At 32.5% G+C, this 24,721-nt stretch overlaps 1 protein-coding gene across 1 annotated transcript; it reads right to left on the bottom strand.

Annotated features, from left to right (window-relative positions):
- Positions 1–11,062: 11,062 nt before the first annotated feature.
- On the bottom strand, positions 11,063–16,337 carry LOC100160690 (neurogenin-3). The gene is made up of 2 exons (XM_001945311.5): positions 15,840–16,337; positions 11,063–13,353 (listed from the first exon to the last, which is right to left on the bottom strand). Exons 1-2 carry the CDS (start codon positions 16,025–16,027, stop codon positions 12,585–12,587), a joined length of 957 nt encoding a protein of 318 aa, XP_001945346.1. The 5' UTR covers positions 16,028–16,337; the 3' UTR covers positions 11,063–12,584.
- Between the last annotated feature and the right edge of the window lie 8,384 nt (positions 16,338–24,721).

The raw sequence follows: 24,721 nt of genomic DNA, 5'->3' as shown, positions 1-24,721 counted from the left end.
TAAGCATATTATTGTGTTTAATGCTAAAATATTAATAATTAAAAGAGTCAATAAATTCAATATGGAACTATTCAGAGATATGAATCAAGTATGGAATGAAATAATTAAAAAGGAAAATATTGTAAACAATGTAATGCAATAAATTATATTATTAAAAGTAACCAATGGCATGGCACTATTTATATAGAAAACTGTCTCCCTTAAAACGTAATGAATGCAATGCTAACACAACGTCTCACTCAGAATCGTTTTTTTTTGTACAACGATTGAAATTAATACCTTTCTATAGTTTATTCCAAAATCAAAACCAACAAAACTAAAAATACAAAAAAAATGAATATATTTTTACATGATTATGATCGGTAACGTTATAAAAAGCGATTACCGACTCAACCGCCGACGCACGACGTTTGACGGAGAACCTATTGGTTTTAGTACGTCTGAAGTCTGAACGCGGCTTTATTGATACAACCGTATTAAACCCACTCGTCGTGTTTCATTTATAAGTCTCCGTAATAAAACCGTTTTTAACATAGCCGCTGCCACTGAATGTGTACGTAGCGCACACATAATTCATGTTTATGTGAGAGGGGCGTCGTTTTAATCGTACTCAAAAACGAACGACCGCCAAAAAAGCGATTAGTATGCAGTAGTACACCTACTGCACTATCGCGATGGATTGAGGGACTTTTAATAACGTTCAAAAGCGCCAGCTATAGGTGGTGGTAGTGGCAGTTAAACACGATATTGGTCTCTTGGATATCTAGTCGGTCATTGAGACCACGGGATAAGATGCCGTAACCAATCCCTGTAACCAGACCTGTTTTAACGTGTAGCAACTGTTTTTGTTTTTCAATATCCAAGTATAAAGAGAAAATCCTAAATACTAGTTGAGTACTAATAATTTTTATAAAGTTATATCAAAGAAACTTTGTATAGCGTTCATCACAATATTTAACGAGTAGGACCCGTAGTATAGTGTTTAATATAAAATATTACATTATTTTTTAATCATATAATATGTTAATTAAATCATTCAAAATTAAACAGCCATGTTGATATATAGATGTATCAATTAGATGTTTTTGTACAAAGGAAGAGTTCATGCAATGTATAATGTATGTTGTAAAATATGTATAAAACTATATAAAACAGTCAAAATTGGTAAATAGCACCTTAAAAAAATTATTTATTTACAAAAATAAAATAATAGAATAATATATAATAAAATAACAGTGGTGATATTCAAAAAAAATATTCATTTATAGACCTTGTTGATAATCAAAAATCAGAATTTGAAAATGTCCATTAAGGCAGAAAAAAAAATACCGTTTCCAAAGTTTTTGAACCCTGTATAAAATTATAGTAAAGTTATTTACCAAGGACCTAGGTATATTTAAAAAATTGTTTAGGTATTATAAAATACTAGGGTAACAATACATGGGTGCTTAATCAATTATTTTATTGCAGGCATTAATTTATGCAATCAAAATTACTTACGTATTATACTTTGTTATTATAAATTGTAATTTAATTAGGTTACTACTTAACTATTATTCAGTTTTTATGTATAAGAAGGCCAGAGAATTGTTTATGGTTTTGATGATACGGCTACGACGTGATATCATAATATCTTGATTCTTAACCAATTTAAATTTCACATGATCGTCCAAGTCCCACGTACCGCGTATGGTTTCATTCCTACGGTCTACGACACTCGCCAACAGTATTATCTGATCGAGTGTCGCTAAAAGTGGAAATTACAATAATATTCCGGGTTTACCGCGGTCCGCGGAACAGAGTGAGTATAAAAATCAGTGGGTAGTTAGGTAGACAGACCGCGGGTGGTGGTAAGGAAGTAGGCATATTACATACATGGCAATATAATATTTACGCTATCAATTAGTTAATGGAAGTTTATAGAAGATTATACTGTTATTATAATATTATTATTTATTATATACGCAACCTTTTGACCTCGTCGAAGACGACAACGATCAATCAATTTCGTTACCTATTAAATGTTATATTTCATCTTTCCATCAGCGCAGCCGTATACGATACCTACATATTATAAAACATATCATAATATCATATCAATACACAACACGTACAGTACACGCCCACATCTTGTAAGTTAAAACACGCTACTATACCTAGTGGTGGCGACAGTGGCGCGAGCATTCCATCCTCTGAACACTACCCAGCCGATTCGATGATGAATAACAAGCACAATACAAGACGCCGACGTAAAATCATCCATAACATTAACGAACTGTGTAAGATCTACGCGTAAAGTAGTAACTGCCCCGGTGAGAGGCCTCAACGAAGACCGATCGGCAGACCACTGGCGTGGGATAAGCAGAAATTATGGTACGGTCATTTTTTAAAAATTTTTTTTACAACCAGACACGCATATACAATTTTTTATGCGTATATAACCTTTTAATTGTTTGAAAAAAAATCCCGATACCAAACAGTATTTCATTAATCATTAGCAGTTTTATCATAAATACAATATTTATAGTCATAAATCATAATGATGTCGCTACGAAATTTTAAAAATCTCAGGACCCTGCAGGGCAAGAGGGTTGCTTAAAGAAATTCTTATAACATCTAAAGCCGTAGGTATGTCAGTGTTCTTCACACTCTTAACAATAAAAGATATGATTATTACTTACAATTCATCGTATGGCAGCAATAGATAGTGTAGAGCGTGGATTTAAATGTCCTAAAAAACAAAAAAAAAATTAATTTTAAAAATATGATTAAATGCACTATTAATATTACAAAACTTAAAAAAAAGACATTAAAAGTAGTTTTAACATAAATGTTAAATAAAAATGATTAAACAAAATTATGTTTGTATTATTTACATTTATTATACAAGTTTTGGTTTTTTAATTGATTTTAGTAGATTCACTTGTTTCAAAGGCAAAAATTAATATGATAGGTATTAGAGTATAGGAATATACAACACAACTGGAGAAAAGGTAAAATCTACACCCATTCAATCATAGACAGACATCGGCTTAGCCCCCCCCCTAAAAATGCAACCAAATGTCGGCCTATGTGTTCAATAAAACAAGTTTAAGAAACATGAGAATAGACACCCATACTAAAATAGTAAGATGGTAAAAGTAAAGATTTTTGGAAAATAAATTTAGATATTGACATGATTAAAATTAAAATAAAACAAGTTCTCAACTTTTCCCGTTGCGTTAAGACTAAATAAGGGACTGTGAACAGGATGAACCCAACGAAAAACCGTGTACTATAATACCAACTTGTTTTAAAGGAGTTTGGACCGTAAAAATAACGGAATACCAAAGGGAACGTTATAGGCAAAACTGTTTAAAAAATAGCTTACAGATTTTTCACCGGATTAATATCATACACGAAGGTAATACCATGACAGAGAAGTTAACAATTTACGATAACGATCCATCACAAACCGAATATAGGAATATAATATGTTAGGTAGCGAGTAATAATGCCTTGTTAAATATTATATTCAAACATAAATGTATTGCGTTTCTAGCAAGTTTTCATTAAAATGCCATACTGTCAATATAATATAACATACTCATTATATCGAGCATTATATGCTTACTTAATCACCCGACCTGGTTAAAGTTTGCTGACAGAGGGGTTTTTTTTAGATTAATATGTCATACCTTCTATTAAATATTATTATAATCCCCCGCGCACATTCACCAATGTATATTTCGTTATTGTTTTTGATCATATTTCTGCGAGAACTCCGTTAATGTGGAATACTACGTATATATATATATATATATATATATATATATATATATATATATATATAGGTATAGTTATTCAATATTGTATACAGGGGGGTCGTGTGCATCGTGTAATCGATTGTTGTTGATCGGATACTTACACGAGTTAAACTCGTTCGATTCGTTAAAAAAAAAATAATAAAAAGTTATGGTTGAATAAAATATATATTATGCGAGTACACGACGACGACGACAATGTGACGGGTTTCTGTACACGATATACAACGGGACTGGAGTAAAAACAATTCGAGATGTTTCTAGTCGCGTTTCAAAGCATAGCGTAGCATAACAGGTAGGGGTAAAAATTTACTGGACGCTATAGACGTGTAATAAATTAAGACGGCGTGGAATTTAAAATACCGTGTAATATACTCCGTTTTGCGGATAAAAAATATAAATTATTTAACGTTGAAAAATTGTGTTTGCTGAAATTACGCAATAACCAGTATCTGGGCATTATATTATACGTGCATATATAAATATATAATGCACAATATACATAGGTTAAAGGTAGTGCAGACGTTAACAATAGTTTAGGAAATAAATAGGTATACGTTAACGCCGACCAGTTTAGGAACCGAATTTATTTGCTCTACCGTCTCATTTTTCATTAAACATATTATTATTATACAGCACCACTGTAATATTTATGATATTCTACGTTTTAAAAATAAATATGTTTACATATTATGTGTCAAATGTACAGGGTGGCTCACGCCACGGACTCTCACATGCCTCTAATTACTACTACCCGACACCCGTGGTACACGCCGTTGGAATAAAAAATTAAAAGCGTCAATGTCCAATATAATGGATAAATTGGATAATAATTAGCATTAGCACCAGAGTTCATTGTACTTTTGTATTTTTATTTTTTACCCGGTGTCCATTAGTATCCACTTCGTATCCGCGACCAAAATCGTTATAGGTACAACGTTAATAATATAATATAATATACTAAAACTAATATGTAATAAAAATGCACACACGAAAATGTACGTGAAACACGTCGATAACAATAATCGGACAGTCAGGTTTCGTCACGACACGGTGTAACAGGACTAGTGATGTAAATTTTCATGAACATTTTTTTTGGTGGACATTTTGAAAATCTTGAAAATTTTATAATTTATCATATTAATTTCTTATCAAATAAATCTTTTGATATTACCTAAATAGTTGTACTATATTTAACCTTCAAAATTATATTTTAAAATATGTACTTTTATTTCCACTTACCCATTTTAATATAATGTTACTATTATTCTAATGAACATAATAAGTAAATTCAAAACACAAATCATTAAATAGGTATATATAATATATACCTATATCAATACATAATATTTAATTCAGTAAGAAATGTACATTTTCATCTTTTATTAAAAATGTTGTATTTTACTTCAGTATAAATTATGAGTGTATAATCGTTTTGTTACAATTATTGATTTTTCAACTTTTAACGGAGGTAACTTATTGTACTCCAACAATACTTCCTCAATTTTACCCAAATTATATTTTTTTTTATTATAAGTGTTTTGTTTGACTCTGACGTTATAGTTGTTACAATGTAAATAAAAATGAAACGGTCATTTTATAAAGTATTCAAATATATTTAAACTTAAAAATTAATTAATTTAAGAAAAGTACAAAAAAAACAAATTTTCAAAATTTTCAAGTTTTCAAGCTTACATCTCCAAACAATTTAACAAATTGCCATAAAAACTGTGCTATATTTGTCAAATATTCCCGTTACAACCTGTATATACGATGCTCGTGTTTTCGTCATTAACGCTGACTACGGTTATTGTTATCGATATCCACACAGAGAGAATCTAAGAACCTCTACTGTGGAGTGCTTTTCCGCCACCGGACGGACAGACGGATCTTTCACCGCAAAGTCGTTAAATAGAAGACGTACTTACCATAGTAGAAAAATAAATCAGATTATAGTACCATAAAAACTAAGTAGCGTGCCGCGGGGAGCCGAATATATAGTGACTAATCGTAGGTATAGTATTATAATATAATATACGGTGTATGTAATGAAACGAAATCGTTTTTATGGTATAGGATATCGCTAGTGTGATTTCGCATGGCGGCGGTGCGGTGCGGTGCGGCGGATTCTATAGAACGCATTAATTACGTTTACATGATAATATAATAATACGATGTCGTCTCGCCACAGCAGCCGCGAATCCGGTCGGAATTTTTTTTCCGTTCCTCTGGAGACCCTACCGCGCTACGCCTAATAAATAATATTCGATTTATCGTAAACGGGCGGCTGCCAGTAGGTACTTATATATGTTGTATAAAGGACGGGAAAAAAAGTTGTCCTATTACCACCACTAGCACTGTACCGCAGTGGCACGAAAAGGTGTTAGAAAATTATAGCCCGCAGTCTGTGCGTGTGTAATAATTACCGGTGTATAGGTACGAGTGTGCCGCGGCCCGCGAGTGTGCGAGTACGCGTGTGCGAGAAAAAAACTCATACGTTAATAAGAGACCCCGTCCATGGCCGAAGTAAAGGGGGTGATGGGTGCCGGGGTATGGATGGTGGGGGGGGGGGGGACTATACGCGTACGAATATGATGTAATAAAATATTATATTATATTATTATTATATGATTGCGTGTGTGCCCCCGCCGACTACTCGATACTCGATACGCCGATAAAGAATTAAAACGAAACGAAATAAATATCGATGTTAACCCGAACAACGGCGGAATGATTTATACCCAACAGTAGTAGTTGAGCGCACACACAGACGGCGGCAAACTACTTTGTCATTAGCTGCTAATGAATTTACTTTATTGCGTCCGGGCCGCGCACGATACATTCATATATATAAATATGTGTAACTATTTATTGCCCAATTATAAAGTCGAAGGAATCTTTTTTTTTTTTATTCCACTCCTCTTCTCGACTCTTGAAAATATCATCTTCTCGGTAATAATAATAATAATAATAAAACGAGATCCGATATCGCCATGCTCGCGCGAGACTCATTTTATAACGAACAAGTCGGTAGCGACGGCCGATAAACGCAAACCTATACTTAAAACATTATTATGTTTTAAAAATTAAGAATGTATTTGAATTTCAATTGAACTTTTGATGCCTATTAATTTAAAAAAATATATATTTAACACAAGTTCCGGAATAATTATACTGCATAAAATGATAACATTTCAATTTCTATACAACATATTCAAATATAGAAAACAACATATCACAACATGCATAACTCGAATGATAAAATGGATCCATAATTGACAAAAAATTCGTGTCAGACGTAAGACACATAATATAATTAACATTTAATTATGAAATGATGTGCTCCAAATGTTTTTTCCAATGCCAATTTATTGTTTTTACATATTATCGGTTCTACCGAGAAACTAATTACTTCTCATTGTATTTGCACAGTGGCACATCATGTCGAGGAAATGGCATAACTTCTAAGACGAAGAAATGGATAATATTGCTTTACAATAAAACTGCATTTTCATTAAAACTGATTAAACGCGACACAAGTAAACCACAAAAGTAACTTGTGTAACCCAAGGTGTTTTTTTACTAGGTACCTACATATTAATATAATGTCAGACCAAAATCAAAAATGTATTTGTAAAACATTTGGCGAGCAATTTAAACAGACCGGGTTGCCAATCACTGATAATATAGTTCGAATTGATAGAATACATTGACATAAAACCAATAACACTATTACAAAAATATTAGGCGTGATATTAATCAAGTTGAATAAGTATATTAAACATTTTAAATACAAATTAATTATTCTAATTGTATGATAAACAACAAAATGTGTAATCTTGTGCACAATATGTTGCGAGTGTACTACTTTTTAAAAATCAAATCAAATTAAAAGTCCATTACACAAACGTAATATTTGCAAGATTTTTGTTTTTTTTGTTTACCGACTTCGACAAATACAAACTTTATAATTTATTCATAAATCATCATGTATAGGTTAGCAATTCATTAACTTATTCTCAGCATAGACTTGCCGATTTCCGTGCACCAGTAACAACGGCCAAATATGGTTAAATAGTAAATACATACCTACTATCAACAAATTATAATAACATAGGCGGCCTATGGTACAATGAAACGAAATACCTTGTAATCGTGTTCGGTGTCTATATTTGAAACTCACCGACTTGAACCGTCGAACCATAATATGCATTTTTATTGATAGTAATAGGATCTAATTATTGTTCGTTACAGGTACTAATTTACCTCTGAATTAATCATACGTTACAGAGAATAAAATTGAGATGAAAACCAACACATCAATTACCCGGCCATGCCTTTATAATTAATATCTCGTCCGCACCAAATCTAAATGTTAATCGCTGTATCTTGACTTAAGTTATCACTGGCCAGATAACTGTTTACATATTATCATATATTTGCATCGGTACCAGCCAACATAAACCTATAAACTAATGGGAAGCGCTTAGAGAGAAACCAGTGGATGAGGTTCGAGAAAGAACTATACGTTTGGGAATATCACGGAGGACCATTTACATAAAGTTTTTTCATCCATACGCTAAGTTTATAGGTATATAATATATATACCAGCAGTCCCTATTCTAAGTTGTAAGTGCGCAAAAAGAAAATTGAAATGAGTACCTAGTATACATATTTATGAATTTGAACAGCGTGTGCTGTATAGTCATTATAATATATTAATATATATTATTATATGAAATACTACCTACATTATTACCATTATAAAGTCTATATTTTTTTTTAGAATATAGTATATTATATCTGTGTAACATCTGTGAAAATGTGTATGCTAATTAAGAAAATTTAAAATATCGTAAAAATGCCTACGGTAAAAACAGGTGATGTTCATAAGTCATAACTTTATAAGATTATTATTAGGTCAATACACCCAAATATTAAGTCTAACAACACAAGACAGAACTGAGTGCAAATTTACTATGTTATGCGTTTGCTAAAATCATTAAGTATCAGCGCACTATTTCTTTAAAACAACATTCGAACATAACGCGGTTTGGTAGTTGTATTAATGTATTTGTCTAATATAAAACAATTATTGAATGGTCTGAAAAAAATTGTTTTCACCCAGCCTGAATTTATTTAGTTCTCATAGACCGTGATGGATATAGTTCCATTCCAAAAGGGGAAAAATTCAACAGAAGCAACCATAAATATATTGTAAGACGTATAAATCTCAAAGATCTATTTGAAACATACCAAGTCAGCTTTTGTATACACATAATCCGCAGCATACCAAAATTAACATAACATTTAAGTAGGTTCTATAATTTCTAACTGTTTTTTTATCGATTGAAAATTATATAAAACAACATATCTCAAATTAACAAAAAGCTAGTGAGCTAAGTTTAACGGTTGAGTATTTGTTTACTACACATAATATGTGTGAAGGTATATCATTAATAATACACGAAATAAGTTTTATTGCTACTATATACACACACAAATCAAAGCTCAATCCACTTAAACTTACATTCAACCATCACTCTTATTTTTTATATAGTAATTTATAATATGCCTATAATAGTACGTATGTGTACATTGTGTACGACTGAGTACGAAATTTTTCCGCCGTTCATATTTTGGCTGTGACTGTAATTTTTCAACACTATACGGCCCCAAGGCTGGCCGTAGCGATTGTCGCTCGTGGCCACGAGTAAAACGACGCCCATCGCGCTCGCCTATTGGCCCGACCCACATACGCGCGACGGCGCCAGACGCTTTCTCCCCCGCCGTCGCCGCCGCCCCTTTTTCCGATGTTTCGCGCACTGGGAGAGGGGCTAGCGACCAGAGGCAGCGACTTCCATAATTGTCATTAATATTACACAACTGTAAAATCAATAACTAAGAATAAAATTGAACCACGGTACCTATACTCGCTACAATAACTATACGCTGGGGGAATAATTTCGATTCTGATTGCAATGGTTGCAATTTAACTTAAGTAAAAAACCATCGACGTATTGTTATACTACATTTTAATGTTATCGTAATTAATTATTACATATATATTAATTGGCATTACATAATGAAATGACGAAGCAAAAGCAAATTGGTAATAAATTTATCACCCCAAAATACAAAAATATTAAATAATTTCGTCAAAATGTATATATACGTAATTACATTAAAAAAATGGGGGAAAATCTATAACGGCATATTTTGTAATTAAGTTCTGTACATGCCTTTGTCCCCTCCAAAAACCAACTTTGGATCCAGCGACAAGAGTGACCACACAAATAAATAAATTCGAAAGGAGTACCTATTCAGATTAAGGTTTTTTATGTATCTTTTTTACCCTATAATATAGGTACATAGTTCTAAACTATAAAAATAAAATAAAATGTTGACAATATTGTGTATTAATCAAAATAGTTTGATTAAACCTACAAGAAAAAATCCTTTCAATAATCGTGTATTATTCATACTGACTGTAAATGTTACAGCCCAATGTCCAAAGTTGTCTATCAAGCGGTCCAAATCTACTTCTCCAAGTCAGCTCAACATAATATATTTTTACACATAGTATATCATTATACCACAACGAAACGTGGAATGTAGACGATGGTCAGATTATTATAATTAAATAATAATAACTGTAATAAACGACAACGAGCCTTATAAGTAATGCTTATGACCAATCCGTACGGGGTGGGGAAGTGTTCGTTTTCCCTCAACGTACGCTACCAGTTTAGCAAATAGCGAAAGGCCACCTGTCTCGCGCAAAACCTGGATTGCGAAATGAGAGGTGGTTGACAAGATATATAACACTATTACCTACGATCATTGTTATTCGTTATTATGATTCAACATATGTCACGCGAAAGGTGAGATAATTATTTTTCGTTAAATATAGGTGTACCTATTACACGGTTTAACGCACGTGGTATTATAATTAATCAGTCACGCTTAATGGTGAACAGAGAAGGGGACGCGTATACCTATAACCCGTTGGTTTCGTGCTCGTAGTTATATACCGCGTGGCGATTAATTGCCCCGTCTTTCGTCGCCGATTCCGGTCTTACATAACACCGTCATATTGTACAACGACGTAACCGGTCGAAATTTTCTCAGTTTTCTTCAAAACACAGTAAGTACTTACTTCATTACTATATAATAATTAGCGTAGACACTTTCCTTGTCAATGCGCGCTGTTTTATTAGTATAGGTAACGTAAAACACAAATCTATACACATAATATATTAAAAATACGAATAATTTATTGAAAAATAATAATATGATAATAATAAATCAATTTTATGTACAAGTATATAATATTAATTTAATTTACAAAACTTAACGTACAAATATATCATTATATGCGTATAAATTATCTACAACACATAAATATAGTATATAATTACAACACTAAATGACGTCATAACGCTAAAGGTAACAAAAATGCAATAGAAAAAAAACCGAAATACCCGTTTTTTTATCGGGTACAGCACACGTAGGGAAATCCATCAGTGTTACAATGCGTACTATCCAATAAGTTTCAGAGAAATGGGAAAAATCGAAGTGCAGCAACATACATGAACGTGCGGACGCGAGAACAATATTACGTGCGCACGTCATCGTGAAGCTGCACATAACAAATGGTAAAAATAAAAAGGTGTCAGATCTCATAGTCTGAGTGTGTGTATGTGTGTGTTTGGAATATATTGGAATAAAATATGTTATCCTAAGCCAATATTTAAAGACGTCTACGTGTACGTCGGTTATTTTGTTTAGTCTCGACGGGAGGTCGAATGAGTTGATTTGCTTATTCGTCCAGTATAGATTGGCCATCAATAAATCATCAATTGTAAAAATTACGCGGATAACACGAGTATACCGCAGTGCTTTCCGTGCAATGTTTATAAACACGATCTATAATCAAGACTATCGCGAAATCGATCAAAAAACCTAATCGAATAAACCCGTTTATCTTATTATTTTTTTCATCGCACGTGAAAACAATGACAAATCAAAAAGAAGTATTTAGGTTTTTTTTTAAATCGCGATTTTACGACGATATGCGTAGAGATTGTTATATGGTTCTAGGACGTATACAAAGTGTAAAATATTATGTACAAGAGAGCCAAGGAAAAGATCCGAAAGGAAAAATAGATATATTATATGGTATATGTCTATATGTCTATATATATAGAATAAATAATAACCAGTTTCACCAGTCGGATTTAAAACGTTAGATCGGTTTTTTTTTATTATTATTATTAATCGAATGGAATAGACGTACACGTTTCATTTAAAACAAATAGAATAATTTACTTAGGAGCGCACACGCACACACAATGTCATTACAGCGCACGTAACCGATTTACTGGCAAGAGTATGGGCGGGTTATGGGGAGGGGTGGAGTTGTCGAAATCGACGGCCGCCGCCACGTAGTACGAGGGAACAGTATATCACAGTTGAAAAAATATTTGAGAGAAAATCGAAGGGAAAAAATTTGTACACGTATCAAATTGACGGTCGACTTACATTAGCCGTGACGGGAGTAAGCGATGCTACAATACAAACAGGGTATACGTCAAAATATCAAATATATCATATTATTTCGATGTTAAAAATATTCGACACATTTTTCTCGAAAAATCCCGGGAGACGTACAAAAAAAAATGTTTAAAAAAATGTACACCAAACACATATAATATGTAAGTATGTCGTAAATATATGGCACCTTGACGACACCCAAACGCGCGTAACACAGTGCGAGGTCTAGCTAAACTCGGTGCACGCGAAGTTGTCTTCGAACATGTACGGGTCACCGTTGAAGTCGATTGGCGGTAGCGGGTGGTCGGCGAACGGCATGAACGCCGCGGCCACGTCCACCGGGAAGTCAGCGGACAGAAGCGGCGACGGGAAACCGACGACGTCGGTGGCCGACGTGGAGCACGACGATGGGGACAGCGAATAAGTCGCGGCCGCGCCCGGCAAGTCACGCAGGAACGCGGCCGAATGATGGTGATGATGGTGATCGGCGAGGAACCCGACGGTGGACGCAGCGGAGGAGCACTCGCTACCGCCACCGCCGCCGCAGAGTAAGTCAGATGCGTACTCGCTGAGCAGCGAGTCCACGTCGTCGGACGTCGAAGGCGACAGACAGCAGCCAAGCGCGGCCAAGTGATCGGTGGTAATCGGAAGCGGCGCCGAAGACGATGACATCGCTGCTGTCCCGACGAGTCCTCCACCGCCACCAATGCTGCCGCCGCAGATGGTGGTCGTGGCCACGGCTATAGCAGAAGCCGCCGCGGCCTCGGCGGCAGTTGTCGGCGATGACGAAGACTGAGAGCCGGGCGCGGCGGTCAAGAGTCCGCTGAGAGCTGAAATGTACTTCATGGCCAGCCGGAGCGTGGTGATCTTGGTGAGCTTCTCGTTGTGTGCGTCCACCGCCAGGTGGGGAACAGCACGGCGGAGCGCTTCGAACGCCTCGTTGATCTCCCGCATGCGGCTCCTCTCGCGCGCGTTAGCCGTCTTCCTCCGATACCTGCGAAAAGTTTACGAATTATTACTATGTCGACACTTGCAACGCAGCACGGCAGTTAGGTGTAGCTTGATTAGGGGTGCCTATAATTGGAGGAGGAGGCAAGAGGGTAAGGGACATCCTTATTGATATTATTTATTTGGTAGGCCTTCAATTAAAAATAACTATGTAAATATTTTCAATTATCAAATGTAGTTTTGTACTATTAAGGTCTTTTGTATAATAATAAATAGATCCCCAAATATATTTTTTTCAAGAGGCACAGTATTCCTAACTTAATTTATTAAGTAGTTATATTTTAAAAAAATATTAATTAAAATTAATTTCATAAACGCATTAACATTTTTATTTTACCGTCTCATGTTCAAATAGAAAAATTTCTTTTCGTATTATGTCCACGTTTTATTTAAATTGTTTTTATTATAAATAGAATAATATAATATAATGTATAATTATTAATTATTATATATTATTATGTATGCTTTTCTTTTATGCGCATCTTGTTCGATTCAGTTTATATACCTACGTCCTACATATTTATATTATGTACATAGTTTGTACATTATATAAAAATATATATTACCATTGGTGAATAAATGTATTTAGAAAATATGCGTAACCAATTAATAATTATAGATTTTTAGTGCAATTTACATGATATTATTAGTTATCAGTTGACAGTTACTAATAATTGTAGATGAATTGTTGGTATGTGTATGTAATGTTTTTTTTAATTTTGCGAAGTGTATTATAATATCACTTTTTTACGATATCCAACGGTTTTAATTTTTTTTTAAATCTGAACAGTTGATGAAAATTATTTTAATTCGTATACCATACATTTTCAAAGAGAAATATCAACATGAGTCAGATTATCCTAATAATTACCATCGTCATAAATATACATGTTCTTATTTTCTAATGTTATTCACGATGACTATAGTAAAATAAAACGAGCGTGTTAATGTAGTACCTACCATCGGTGGGTTTAGGATTTTTCACAGAAATCGAAAGTCAACATATTATTTTAAATAATAGTACACGAGTGACAAAGCATGTTCGAATATTTATTTTCGACAGGGCGTCGAAGTGGTGTTTTGTGTGTTTTTGGTTTTATATACGACTTGGAATTTCTAGCCACGTTAACATTCGATTGTAAAAAAAAAAAACAAATTAAACACATATCGCTGCTGCGTTCAAATATGCGCCCACCCCGAATTCATTCAAATCAATATCCATAAATAACATGCCAAGGGCGTAACCCTAGCAAACCCAAAATTATAAGATCACATTACCTAATTTCGATAAATAAGTACATTAAACTAATATAAGACTCGAATTAATCATTTTTTTTTAAAATCAAGTCTGTTGAATAAAATTAATAAAAAATCATCAAAAAATAGGTATAATAAAAACGGAAGGAAATGTCTTATTATTATTACGAAGGCTTTAGTTTAAACAAAGAACTTTGTAACTACACAATAACGACGTTAAATCGATTTGCAAACGATAGCAATCTTACGGGAATCCTAATTTAAGCATTATTACGGGTACTAGTGCCTTGGGTACTCCTACAGTTGTAAAATGTATATTATTCGATCGTAATATTACACCGCCCTCGGGCGCGGTGTGTCTTAATGTATTTGACGATTCGTTTTTTCGATATAGGTCAAACTATATAAAGTTATGTAAGGAATTTTTTAACAATATAATATGATTATCTACTTAATTAAATTATTTTTTCTAGAAAGAATTAAAGAAGTTAGAAATTATAATTTATCACAAAAAAATATATTTATATTTTATTATTTTTTTTTATAATTAATAACACAAACTGGATTGAATTTGGTAACTTGACAATTTTATTTGAATAATTAATTTAATTTCCTAATAAAAATCAGGATATCGCTCATATATAGAAATCATAAAAAATAATACTAAGTATGCTAACATATTTCTATGCAAATATTTATTTTTATGGCTCGTTGAAAATGTATTAATACGTCTAGAAGACTGCTAAAAAATGCAAACATAATCATCCTCTCATTATTTATATTTATTATTTTAACGAATTTTGTAAAAACAAAAATTACCATAAATAATTATTTTTAAATTTCAGCCAAAAAATTCTTACGTTATCAAAAATAATGAATAACTAAGTTTTTAATTAATTTTCATAAAGACTATTTACACCAAAATCCCTTTTTTTGCGGTGAAGCCGGAAAAATTATTTTAGCAAACTCCTCCAATGGACACTCAGAGTAAACTACAAGCGAATCGTCGATAAAAAAAATGTACATTTATACTATCGCTAAAACTAGTTATGTTATTTTTTTTTCAATGCAAAAAGAAATCGTAAAATTTAGTCACAAAAACATTTGTTATCTTAACTTAAGCCTAAAAAAAATGTACGCAAGCAGGTCCACAAAGCATAAACAAAAGAGTCGTGGAAAAATGTTTATTCGAAATAATAGTATAATACGACTTACCTGCTGAGGGGCTTAGGTTTTTGGCGCCGTTTGGTGGACCGACCGCGAGTTGATGGTTTCCAATTGTCTTCGTGATCCTCGTCAGGTTCTTCGCGTTTCAGCGACGCCCTGGGTCGAAGTGAGTATTTTTCCTGCGCTTTTTCCGGTAACGGCAGCGCACTGTTGTTGTTCGCGTCGAACTCAGCCATTTCCACAAAGTGTGGGAATAAAATAAAATCGATTTTAAAAAAAAAGTCTATATCTAATGCGGAAAACAAAACACTTATTCACTGCAAATGACAGTCAAAATTCATTGCTGAACGTACGCGAAATCGATCGTTCGATCGTAAAAGTTATTACACATCACACTACAGAATCGCGGCGGTGAGAACTCGCGCGTTAACGGCGTACGATGTCCGACTGGCTGGAGTAGCACGGCGCCGGTCGTTCAAGTCTCTCGTACGAGGCTCCGGAGACAAGACTGCCGTGCAGCGGCGGCGGACCGATCTCTACCGGCCGTTCGAATGCTGGGCTTGCTGCAGAGGGCACGCGCTCGACAAACCCCCCTCTTATAAACGTAATATACGTTGCCGTGCGTATAGACTATTATAATAATAATAACAACAATAATAAAACACGCGCGCTGCCCCCGCGACACCCAAAAAAGTATTAATAATAATAAAAAACCGGACCCATTATTTATGTTTCCCTTTTCTTATGCCTATCCTTTGTCTCTGTTTCTTTCTCTTTATCTATCTCTGTTCTTATCGATGTTACACTTCAGCAGCATAATCGGTATCTTCTCTCTCTCACACACTCTTTCTTTCCATGTATATTTAATAATAATTATATATAAATAAGTATTAATATAGGAGGACAATATTACAAATCGTATCGAAAGTTTACATTTTTTGCTGCTTTACTTTATCAAAATATTATCGTCTCGATTTTTCGGGGATCAGATATCCCTTTGCAAGTATTCGCGTCATGCATTATTTGAGGTGATGTGTGAAAAACTCGATTTGTTACTAATCACACATGGGCTGTGGATTTAAAGCGTTCACGTGTCTTATTGTTATCCCCTCGCCATTTATAATTCATATACATTAAAAAAATACTATCACTTCATATGAACAATTGTGTTTGATAAAAAAAAAAGGGTTAACTTCACAACAACACTATAATATATATTATGTTTCAGTGAAAAATGTTTTTTCTGATTATGTTTTTCAATTTAATTAAACTTTTATAGATGTATTTAGTTAGTGTTATTGAACAATCTGAAATATTGATTTATAGCGGATATGATTTTTATTTTTTGAGCAATTTATTTTCAGTTTGTTAATGATAACGGTAGTCGATGAATAAATGATAATAAGGAGGTACTATTATTAATTATTGCCTGTTAACACAGATTAAGAAGTAATATAAATAATGAAATTGTAATTGTTTATAAATAAGATCTCATAGACAACAATATATTTAAAATATTAGGTTTTTTTTAAATGAAGTACCAATACGGCAATATCTATTTCTTTTTAGTTAATTTAAAAAATAAAAACATATGTGGCGAAGTTTTAAAATACTGTACGGATAAGTCATAACATTATTGAGTATATTAATTTTAATTTACTCTAGTGGTATTTAAACAAATTTAAAATTAAAAATCAATGCATGGATTAAAGTCGAATGTAAAATATGTATTTCTTTATGTTAAAGCATTAAATAATAATGCGTTTAATGTATACATAAACTATTGGCGATTGAAAGCTTATCAATCGTCAGGCCGGCGGAGGGTGGATCTATAACGGGGAACATGTAAAATAAGATATAAATGATACACAGCGTCCTCGTTACATCTTATCAATTTCAATCGCCAATTAACCAACATATTTATTTTATGGACCTTCGATATTAAAAAAAACCTATTCTATGAACGTTGTTGAGTTTATTTTGGAATTTATTGTAAAAATGTATTAATGGTAGGTATCAGGTAGTTTACAATGTCAGGTTACTGAAAAATATAAAACGTAAAACATGAGCTGCTATCTAGTGATCAAACACTTAACGAACGGTTTCATATACCTACTCTTTCTATCAACACCACTATTATAGTATTATCTTCTACAATGTTGATACATAGCTGATATTAGATTCATTTTAATACATGATCAATGATCATATTATATATTATGTAAAACTATTTCACCCTACATAAATTTACGTATTTTCCATAATATGTAACAAATTACATAACTTTAGTCTTTTGACGTTTTTACAAAATCATTAACTGAACACGTCTTACATATCATTCGGACAGTGGGAAAAAAAAATCAATGAGCATTAAACGATTAATTCAAAATACTATTAACTTGGTTACATCTAAATAGTAAATTATAATCCCCTACGGCAGTCATAAATGCACTTAAACCACGCTATGCATTGACAATACATTAGAGTATTAGACATCATGATACATATACGCTATTGTATACCGTTCCAATCGATGAATGGAACAAAATCGAAAACATTGAAAGCAAATAAGACAGAAATGAAGGTCGTAGGTTACTTATTTATAAAACTATAGGCTATACGTAATGTAAGAGTCTGTTTATGTATGATTTATAAATAATTATTCACAAAAAAGTAAAATTCACATTCAGAAACGCCCGTTAGTAAAAAATATGTATATAATATATAATAACCGTGGGCAGAGTTATATGGTCTGTGGGTATGAATTTTTCTCTTACTATTTTATTAAATCAATATTCTTCAACATATAAGCAATATACACAATGCATAATAATGTAACCGATATAAGTTTTGGCCTTGACGTCAAACAATTATTTATGGAAAAGTATAAAATAAAACAGATTATGGCAAAACGTAAAATAGTTTGAAGATTAATACCCGCACATTTTAATGCTCACTTAAACCAAAATGTTTATTGAGGGGCTTAGAAATACGTCATACTCATACAATAGAAGTCAATCACAGAATAACCTCTTAAAAAACTATATTATCCATGGGAAATATCATCAAATACCATCTTATTTTACACATTCAACATATTATACTTTGTAGTTAATAATATTATAAGCTTTGAAAACAAATCATGCAACGACATCCCGTAAGTTTCTATTAACAGTCCCACATACTAAGACTTTATTTAATCGTTATTTTGTTTTCAAAATCAAGCCCGATAATAAATAATACGGATTAATAAAACTTGAGTTTTCGCAAGGCAGGATTTTACGGCGAAGGTCTTGAAAAAAACAAAAACTTTCAAAAACTCGTGCCCACCGTTGGTCGATATCTGCATCGGCCGTAAAGTACGACGTGCATACATATTATTAAATACTCGAAGACGTTCGTGATACACAAGACTATCATGCGAGCTCGCACATTGAGAGTAGGTCATAGTGGGCACGGCAGCGCGTCGTTGCCGGTCGTAGGCCGCGTTCGTTTCCGGACCGCGTAGTATTTATTATATTATTATGAATGAAACGCTCGAGAGGTGTTGCAGCCGTTGCGTAATATTTAAATCGCGAGCGCGCGCGCGCTTCGTAGGTATAATATTTACAGCACGCGCCGAAAAGCGGCGTCGACGATGACGATGAAACCACCTACTCCACCTCATCACCGCTGAACCCCACCGAACTTCCGGTAATGACGATTATATTATATTATAATGTAATATTTAAATACCGTCGTCGTCGAAACACGTTCGTATAACACCATTATCATACACGTAGGTACACCGCAGGTAATAATAATTATCACGGTCGACGACTTCCGGTGAACGCGCGGCGGCTACGGCGGTGCCCCGGTGGCCGGTGCTAAGACGTAAGACGCGCAGAGACCGAGCGAAAATGCAAAAACATTGTGTGGGACGACAGAACAGCGCCCAAATAGTCTTATCCGCCCACTAGTGGCGGCAACGGCGGCACAGAACAGCCTTGGCGCCACTGTCGTTTCCCCGTCAATGAAACGCGTCCCAGGAGTGTTGCACACGCGCGACGCGTCTCTTATATAAAGTACCTCATTTTTTATTTTTAGCTCACACCTGCGCCCGACTGTTCGAAGAATTTTGAGTTAATCATCTCACACGGTCACTACGATAGTAGGTATACAATTATTATATGTATTTGTGTATTCAACACCACACCAGTACCTATACAACGTATTGATTAAATAAACATAAAGTACCTATATCTTTACATTCTTATGCGACATTATAGAGATTACTTAGTACATCATAATAGGTATTAGGTATGTTAGTATGTAACTGATGATTCCTTTGAAATTATTATAATAATAATCGAAACTAAAGTATTTTAATATGGGCATATAATTATTATGGGGGAAAAGTTTTATGATTCAGCTGTGGCTTAAATATACTAGGTTATTGCAATAGTACCTAACCCTCACTTATCACGTTAAGGAATTAAAATTGCACCGTAAAAGGCAACTTATACTTAAACTATACCATTACACTGCCATTTTATTTAGTTGTATTACAATATAGGTCTATGTCCAATAACCTTGTAAATTAAAGCCATGGATTTAGCCAAGCAAGTACTTAGTAAGTTCGTTTCTCGTACAACTGTTGCTAAATATTTCATTAGCATATATAACAAAAATAAATTAAATACTTTTTTGATTATCATTAAATTTCTGATTTAAAAAACATAAAAAGATACAAGATTGTATTAAAAGGTTATTTTATAAAAAAAAATACAGCTATAATAAGTTATAGTACCCTAATGAAATGTATTTCAATTAAAAATGTGTTTATACGTTTACCAAACTTTAGATGGCTGTACTTAACTACAAATATATAGATGAATCGACTGTCAACATATTCAGAAAAAAAGTACTACCAGTCCAATGAAAAATAGTTCAAAAAAATTTAGTTGATTTTATTATTTATGCAACATAACTAATGCAATAATGCTTTACAATTGTTAAATGATCATGAGAAATAGGTCTTATATTATATTTAGTAGGTAGATAAAAAAAGAAATAGGTCTTAAATCTTAATAATTGTATTGATATCAATTTAATCAATACATTATATTAGGTATTAAAAAAAAAGCATGCCAGGAAAAATTTAATTTTATGTGCGTATTACTCACGATTTTGAGTTAATATAGGTACCCATATTATAATTTAGGTAACCAAATTTATATTAGAATTTGTAACGAAATTATTAAAAATACAAACAAATTAGTGCATTTTGAAAGTGTATTATCATAATTTTTAGAGCATAAAAGCTTTTTATTATATTATATTTGGGGTTTTTATGGCATTACAATCCCAGGCCTTATTATTGTGTAATTTACAACAATAATAGTTATTAATAAAATTCACAGTTTTAATTTATTCTATGTTTATACAATTATACTACTTTATACTAGGTACGAAGGTATACATTTTAGGCGGTTAAAAATGATATCAGATATCCTACGTTGTAACTTTTTTTTCAGTTTTATCCGGAATCTTATCTTTTAACTGTGATAATAGTTAACCATTGTCCATTAATTTGTATTTAATAACTTTAAAGTATTTTATAGCCAAGTGCTCACGAGAATTTAAGACAGCTATTTTTTTTTTAAAGGTTCTGGAGGGAGATATACCTATCCCCCATAATTACGCCACTGATAGAAAGTCCCCCAGAATGTAAAGAGTTACCTACATTTATAAATAGAGGGATAAGTATTCTATGATGTACGATGTACCCACTACTATGATAAAAGTAAGCCTAAAGTATTTTGTAATATATCCTAATAATTCAATTACAAATTAATATAAGTAGGTAGGTAGGTACCTATAATGTGTATTATAAATTAAAAATTACAAAACAGACTAGACCGGAATCGTTGAAGTACATTTACTTTTTTATACATATTATAATATAATATAATATATATATATATAAATAAATGTACGTTTATATCGATCGGCAGTCGTTGAGCAACAGCAGTTTTACGTCATCCGGTCAACAGTTATCGCCGTCGTCGCCTTGTTCCATATAGTAATTTGAATAGGACACTAACTACAGAGACTAGTGTACCACCTACTCGTAACTCGTAAGTATCACTGAACTCAAGGCAACCAGGAATAGACATTTATTATGGGTATGTCATAAATCCCTCTTAAAATTTGATCACATAATATAATATTACAATACAATTTTTTAATATTACTTCATACAACATTCACTCATTCATGAATTCATGAATGAACTCTCTCTGATTCCCACTGTAAAATATACACCCAGAAAAAAGTCGTTTTGTATTCTAATAGTACTATTTTCATAATTTATCGTCTCGTGATTTTCATAGATGTAAAAATTAATTAAAGCTAGTAATAGCATTAATGAAAAAAAAATATTTAATTGAATTTATTTGTGAAATTTGTATATTTTAATAAATTAGCCAAAGTAAATAAAAGAAATCTTTGCAAGTGATGTAAAAATTTAACATTTACTTCCAAACTAGAAATCCAAGGAAAAGTTTACCAACATTTTGAAACTTATTTTTATGATTATAAAATAGGTGACGTTACCATGATTAATATTACTATGGGTAATAGATAATTGCAGTGGGGTGTAACATAGGGTACAAGTGTTCCTCAGATAACACCTTAAGGCTTATATGGGTAGGTGGGTATTAATAGATGAAAAAATAGGTTATTTTATAGGTCAGTGTAACAGTATTATACTATTATGAGGGGCAGGTCTCCTAAAATGATTTGAGCAACACCAATTTTTTTTATGATATAGGTATGACACTGAGTAATTGTATGTGGAAAATAATTCATAATCAAAACAATTGGTACCTATTTGGTTATACCTTATGAGACTTTATGACGATATATAAATTAATGTTATGATGTAACATATTTTATATTTTTAACTAGTTACCTACTGCTAAAATTTAGTCTCCGCTGGCTACCACTAATTGTCTTCTTATTTTACCCATGCTTTTAAGTTAAGACAATCTAAAAACCTATAGAAACAGTTTAAAATTGTTTTAATCTGTAAAATACACAATGTCATGAAATATCGTTTGAAATAATCATCATAGTAAATTATTTTTATAGAATCAAAAGAAAAACTTGATACTTTAAATTAAACCCATATGATTCCTAAGAAAAAATTGTGTTTATAGAGAAACGAGGTGACATACCAATATTCAATTGTTTAATAATTTATTATGATAAGAACATTTCTCCGGTAGGTATAATTAATTTTTATATTTATTAGATATTAATAACCGTAATATATGCAGTACATTCCAATTGGGATAAGGACGAAGTTGTTATGAGTATATGATGTAATGTCGCAGGTTACCGACAGATCTACCATTTCACTGTTGTACAAACTAACCAAACGGTTAGAGACTAAAAAATAATTACAATAATACAGGTATTGTACGGTATTAAAATAATATTATTGAATAGGTATATACTTATTTCTAAAAGAAGATGATGAAAAAAACGGAAATAATAAACCTAAGTAAGAAAAAATAATATGGCTTGTCACAGAGAAAAGATGACGTGTCAAAAGTGCGTGTGTACTTTTTTTACCTTCTACGCGCGCGTCACGATGAGTCCTCGGTATTCGTTATTATAATATACCCATAATAATATTACATGAATAGAAAAATATTTCGACATTTAAATAGGAATGAAAATAAATAAATGTTATTGTAAAGCTACCACCGCCGTCTATTGAAACTTGAGACCTCGCGGCACGACGATTTGTTTTGACTCTTTGGTGCGAGCCACACATCAACTGCCACCCCCCTCCGACCATAATTATTGTGAAAACACCAATGGAGAAGAAAAGCATCGACCGCGACACCACAGCGGTGGCTGACGAAGAGGAATGTCTATCGCGTATGTTTGTTTATCGCGCGTGCTCAGTTTTGGGTAGGTACTTCTTTTAAAATGTTAATTCTCGTATTTGAACTAAAAACCGACATATTATTACACTGCTTATGGCTTTTATAATGGCAATCATAAAAAACTGTACAATTAATAACAAACTAACATCATGGTATATTTCTTAGTTTGCATTACATATAAATATAATGTACATTTATACCACAATAGTTTTTTTTATATTACAACTATTATAGGTAATCATATCCTAGCATGTAAGTTATATTTGAATTTTAAAGCTTAGCAAAGTTTTTTAAACAGACTCTATTTTGATTTAGTAGGTAAATATACATAATTAATAATATCACCAAATGTGGAATCGACTGTAATATTGAGTTGAATATAAATGAGAAAAATATAAAAAAATATTGAATTAATTTATGAATAAACAGGTATTGAGAAAATAAATGATATAAGTAAAGGCGAATAACTGAGATTAAGCAGGGGCGTCTCCAGACTTTGGCTATGGGGGGGGGGGGGGGGGCGAAATAGTAAAAATATTATTAATTTACATGGGATTCAGATACTGAGTGTTATGATGTATCATAAACATATTTTATTCTAAGCAAAGCTTAAAATAATATATAAATAATAAATATAATAATTAATAAAAACATAATAAATAATTACTGAACTATAAAAAAAGAGTAATATTTAAACAACATCAAATTGAATAAATTCAGTTGACTGATAACAAAATGACAAATATTGGAAATAGGTTATCAAGAATATAGCCGGGAATTATTATCAATAATAATTGTTATCACTTATCTCTCAAGGAGTGTGTTAACCACGGACCACGATTTAAGATATACCTTTAAGGTAAACAGAATCTTGTGTTAACCACGGTTGTAGCAGCTACAGCACCTACGAATCACACATCATAACAAGATAACATGATAACATGATAATTGATAACAAGATGAACAAAAAAAAAATATTTTATTTAAATA

Source organism: Acyrthosiphon pisum, chromosome A1, assembly GCF_005508785.2.
Source record: "Acyrthosiphon pisum isolate AL4f chromosome A1, pea_aphid_22Mar2018_4r6ur, whole genome shotgun sequence".
In the NCBI taxonomy this organism is placed as follows: domain Eukaryota; kingdom Metazoa; phylum Arthropoda; class Insecta; order Hemiptera; family Aphididae; genus Acyrthosiphon; species Acyrthosiphon pisum.
The sequence above is the reverse complement of the archived record's forward strand: the minus strand, read 5'-3'. Positions and strand labels throughout refer to the sequence as shown.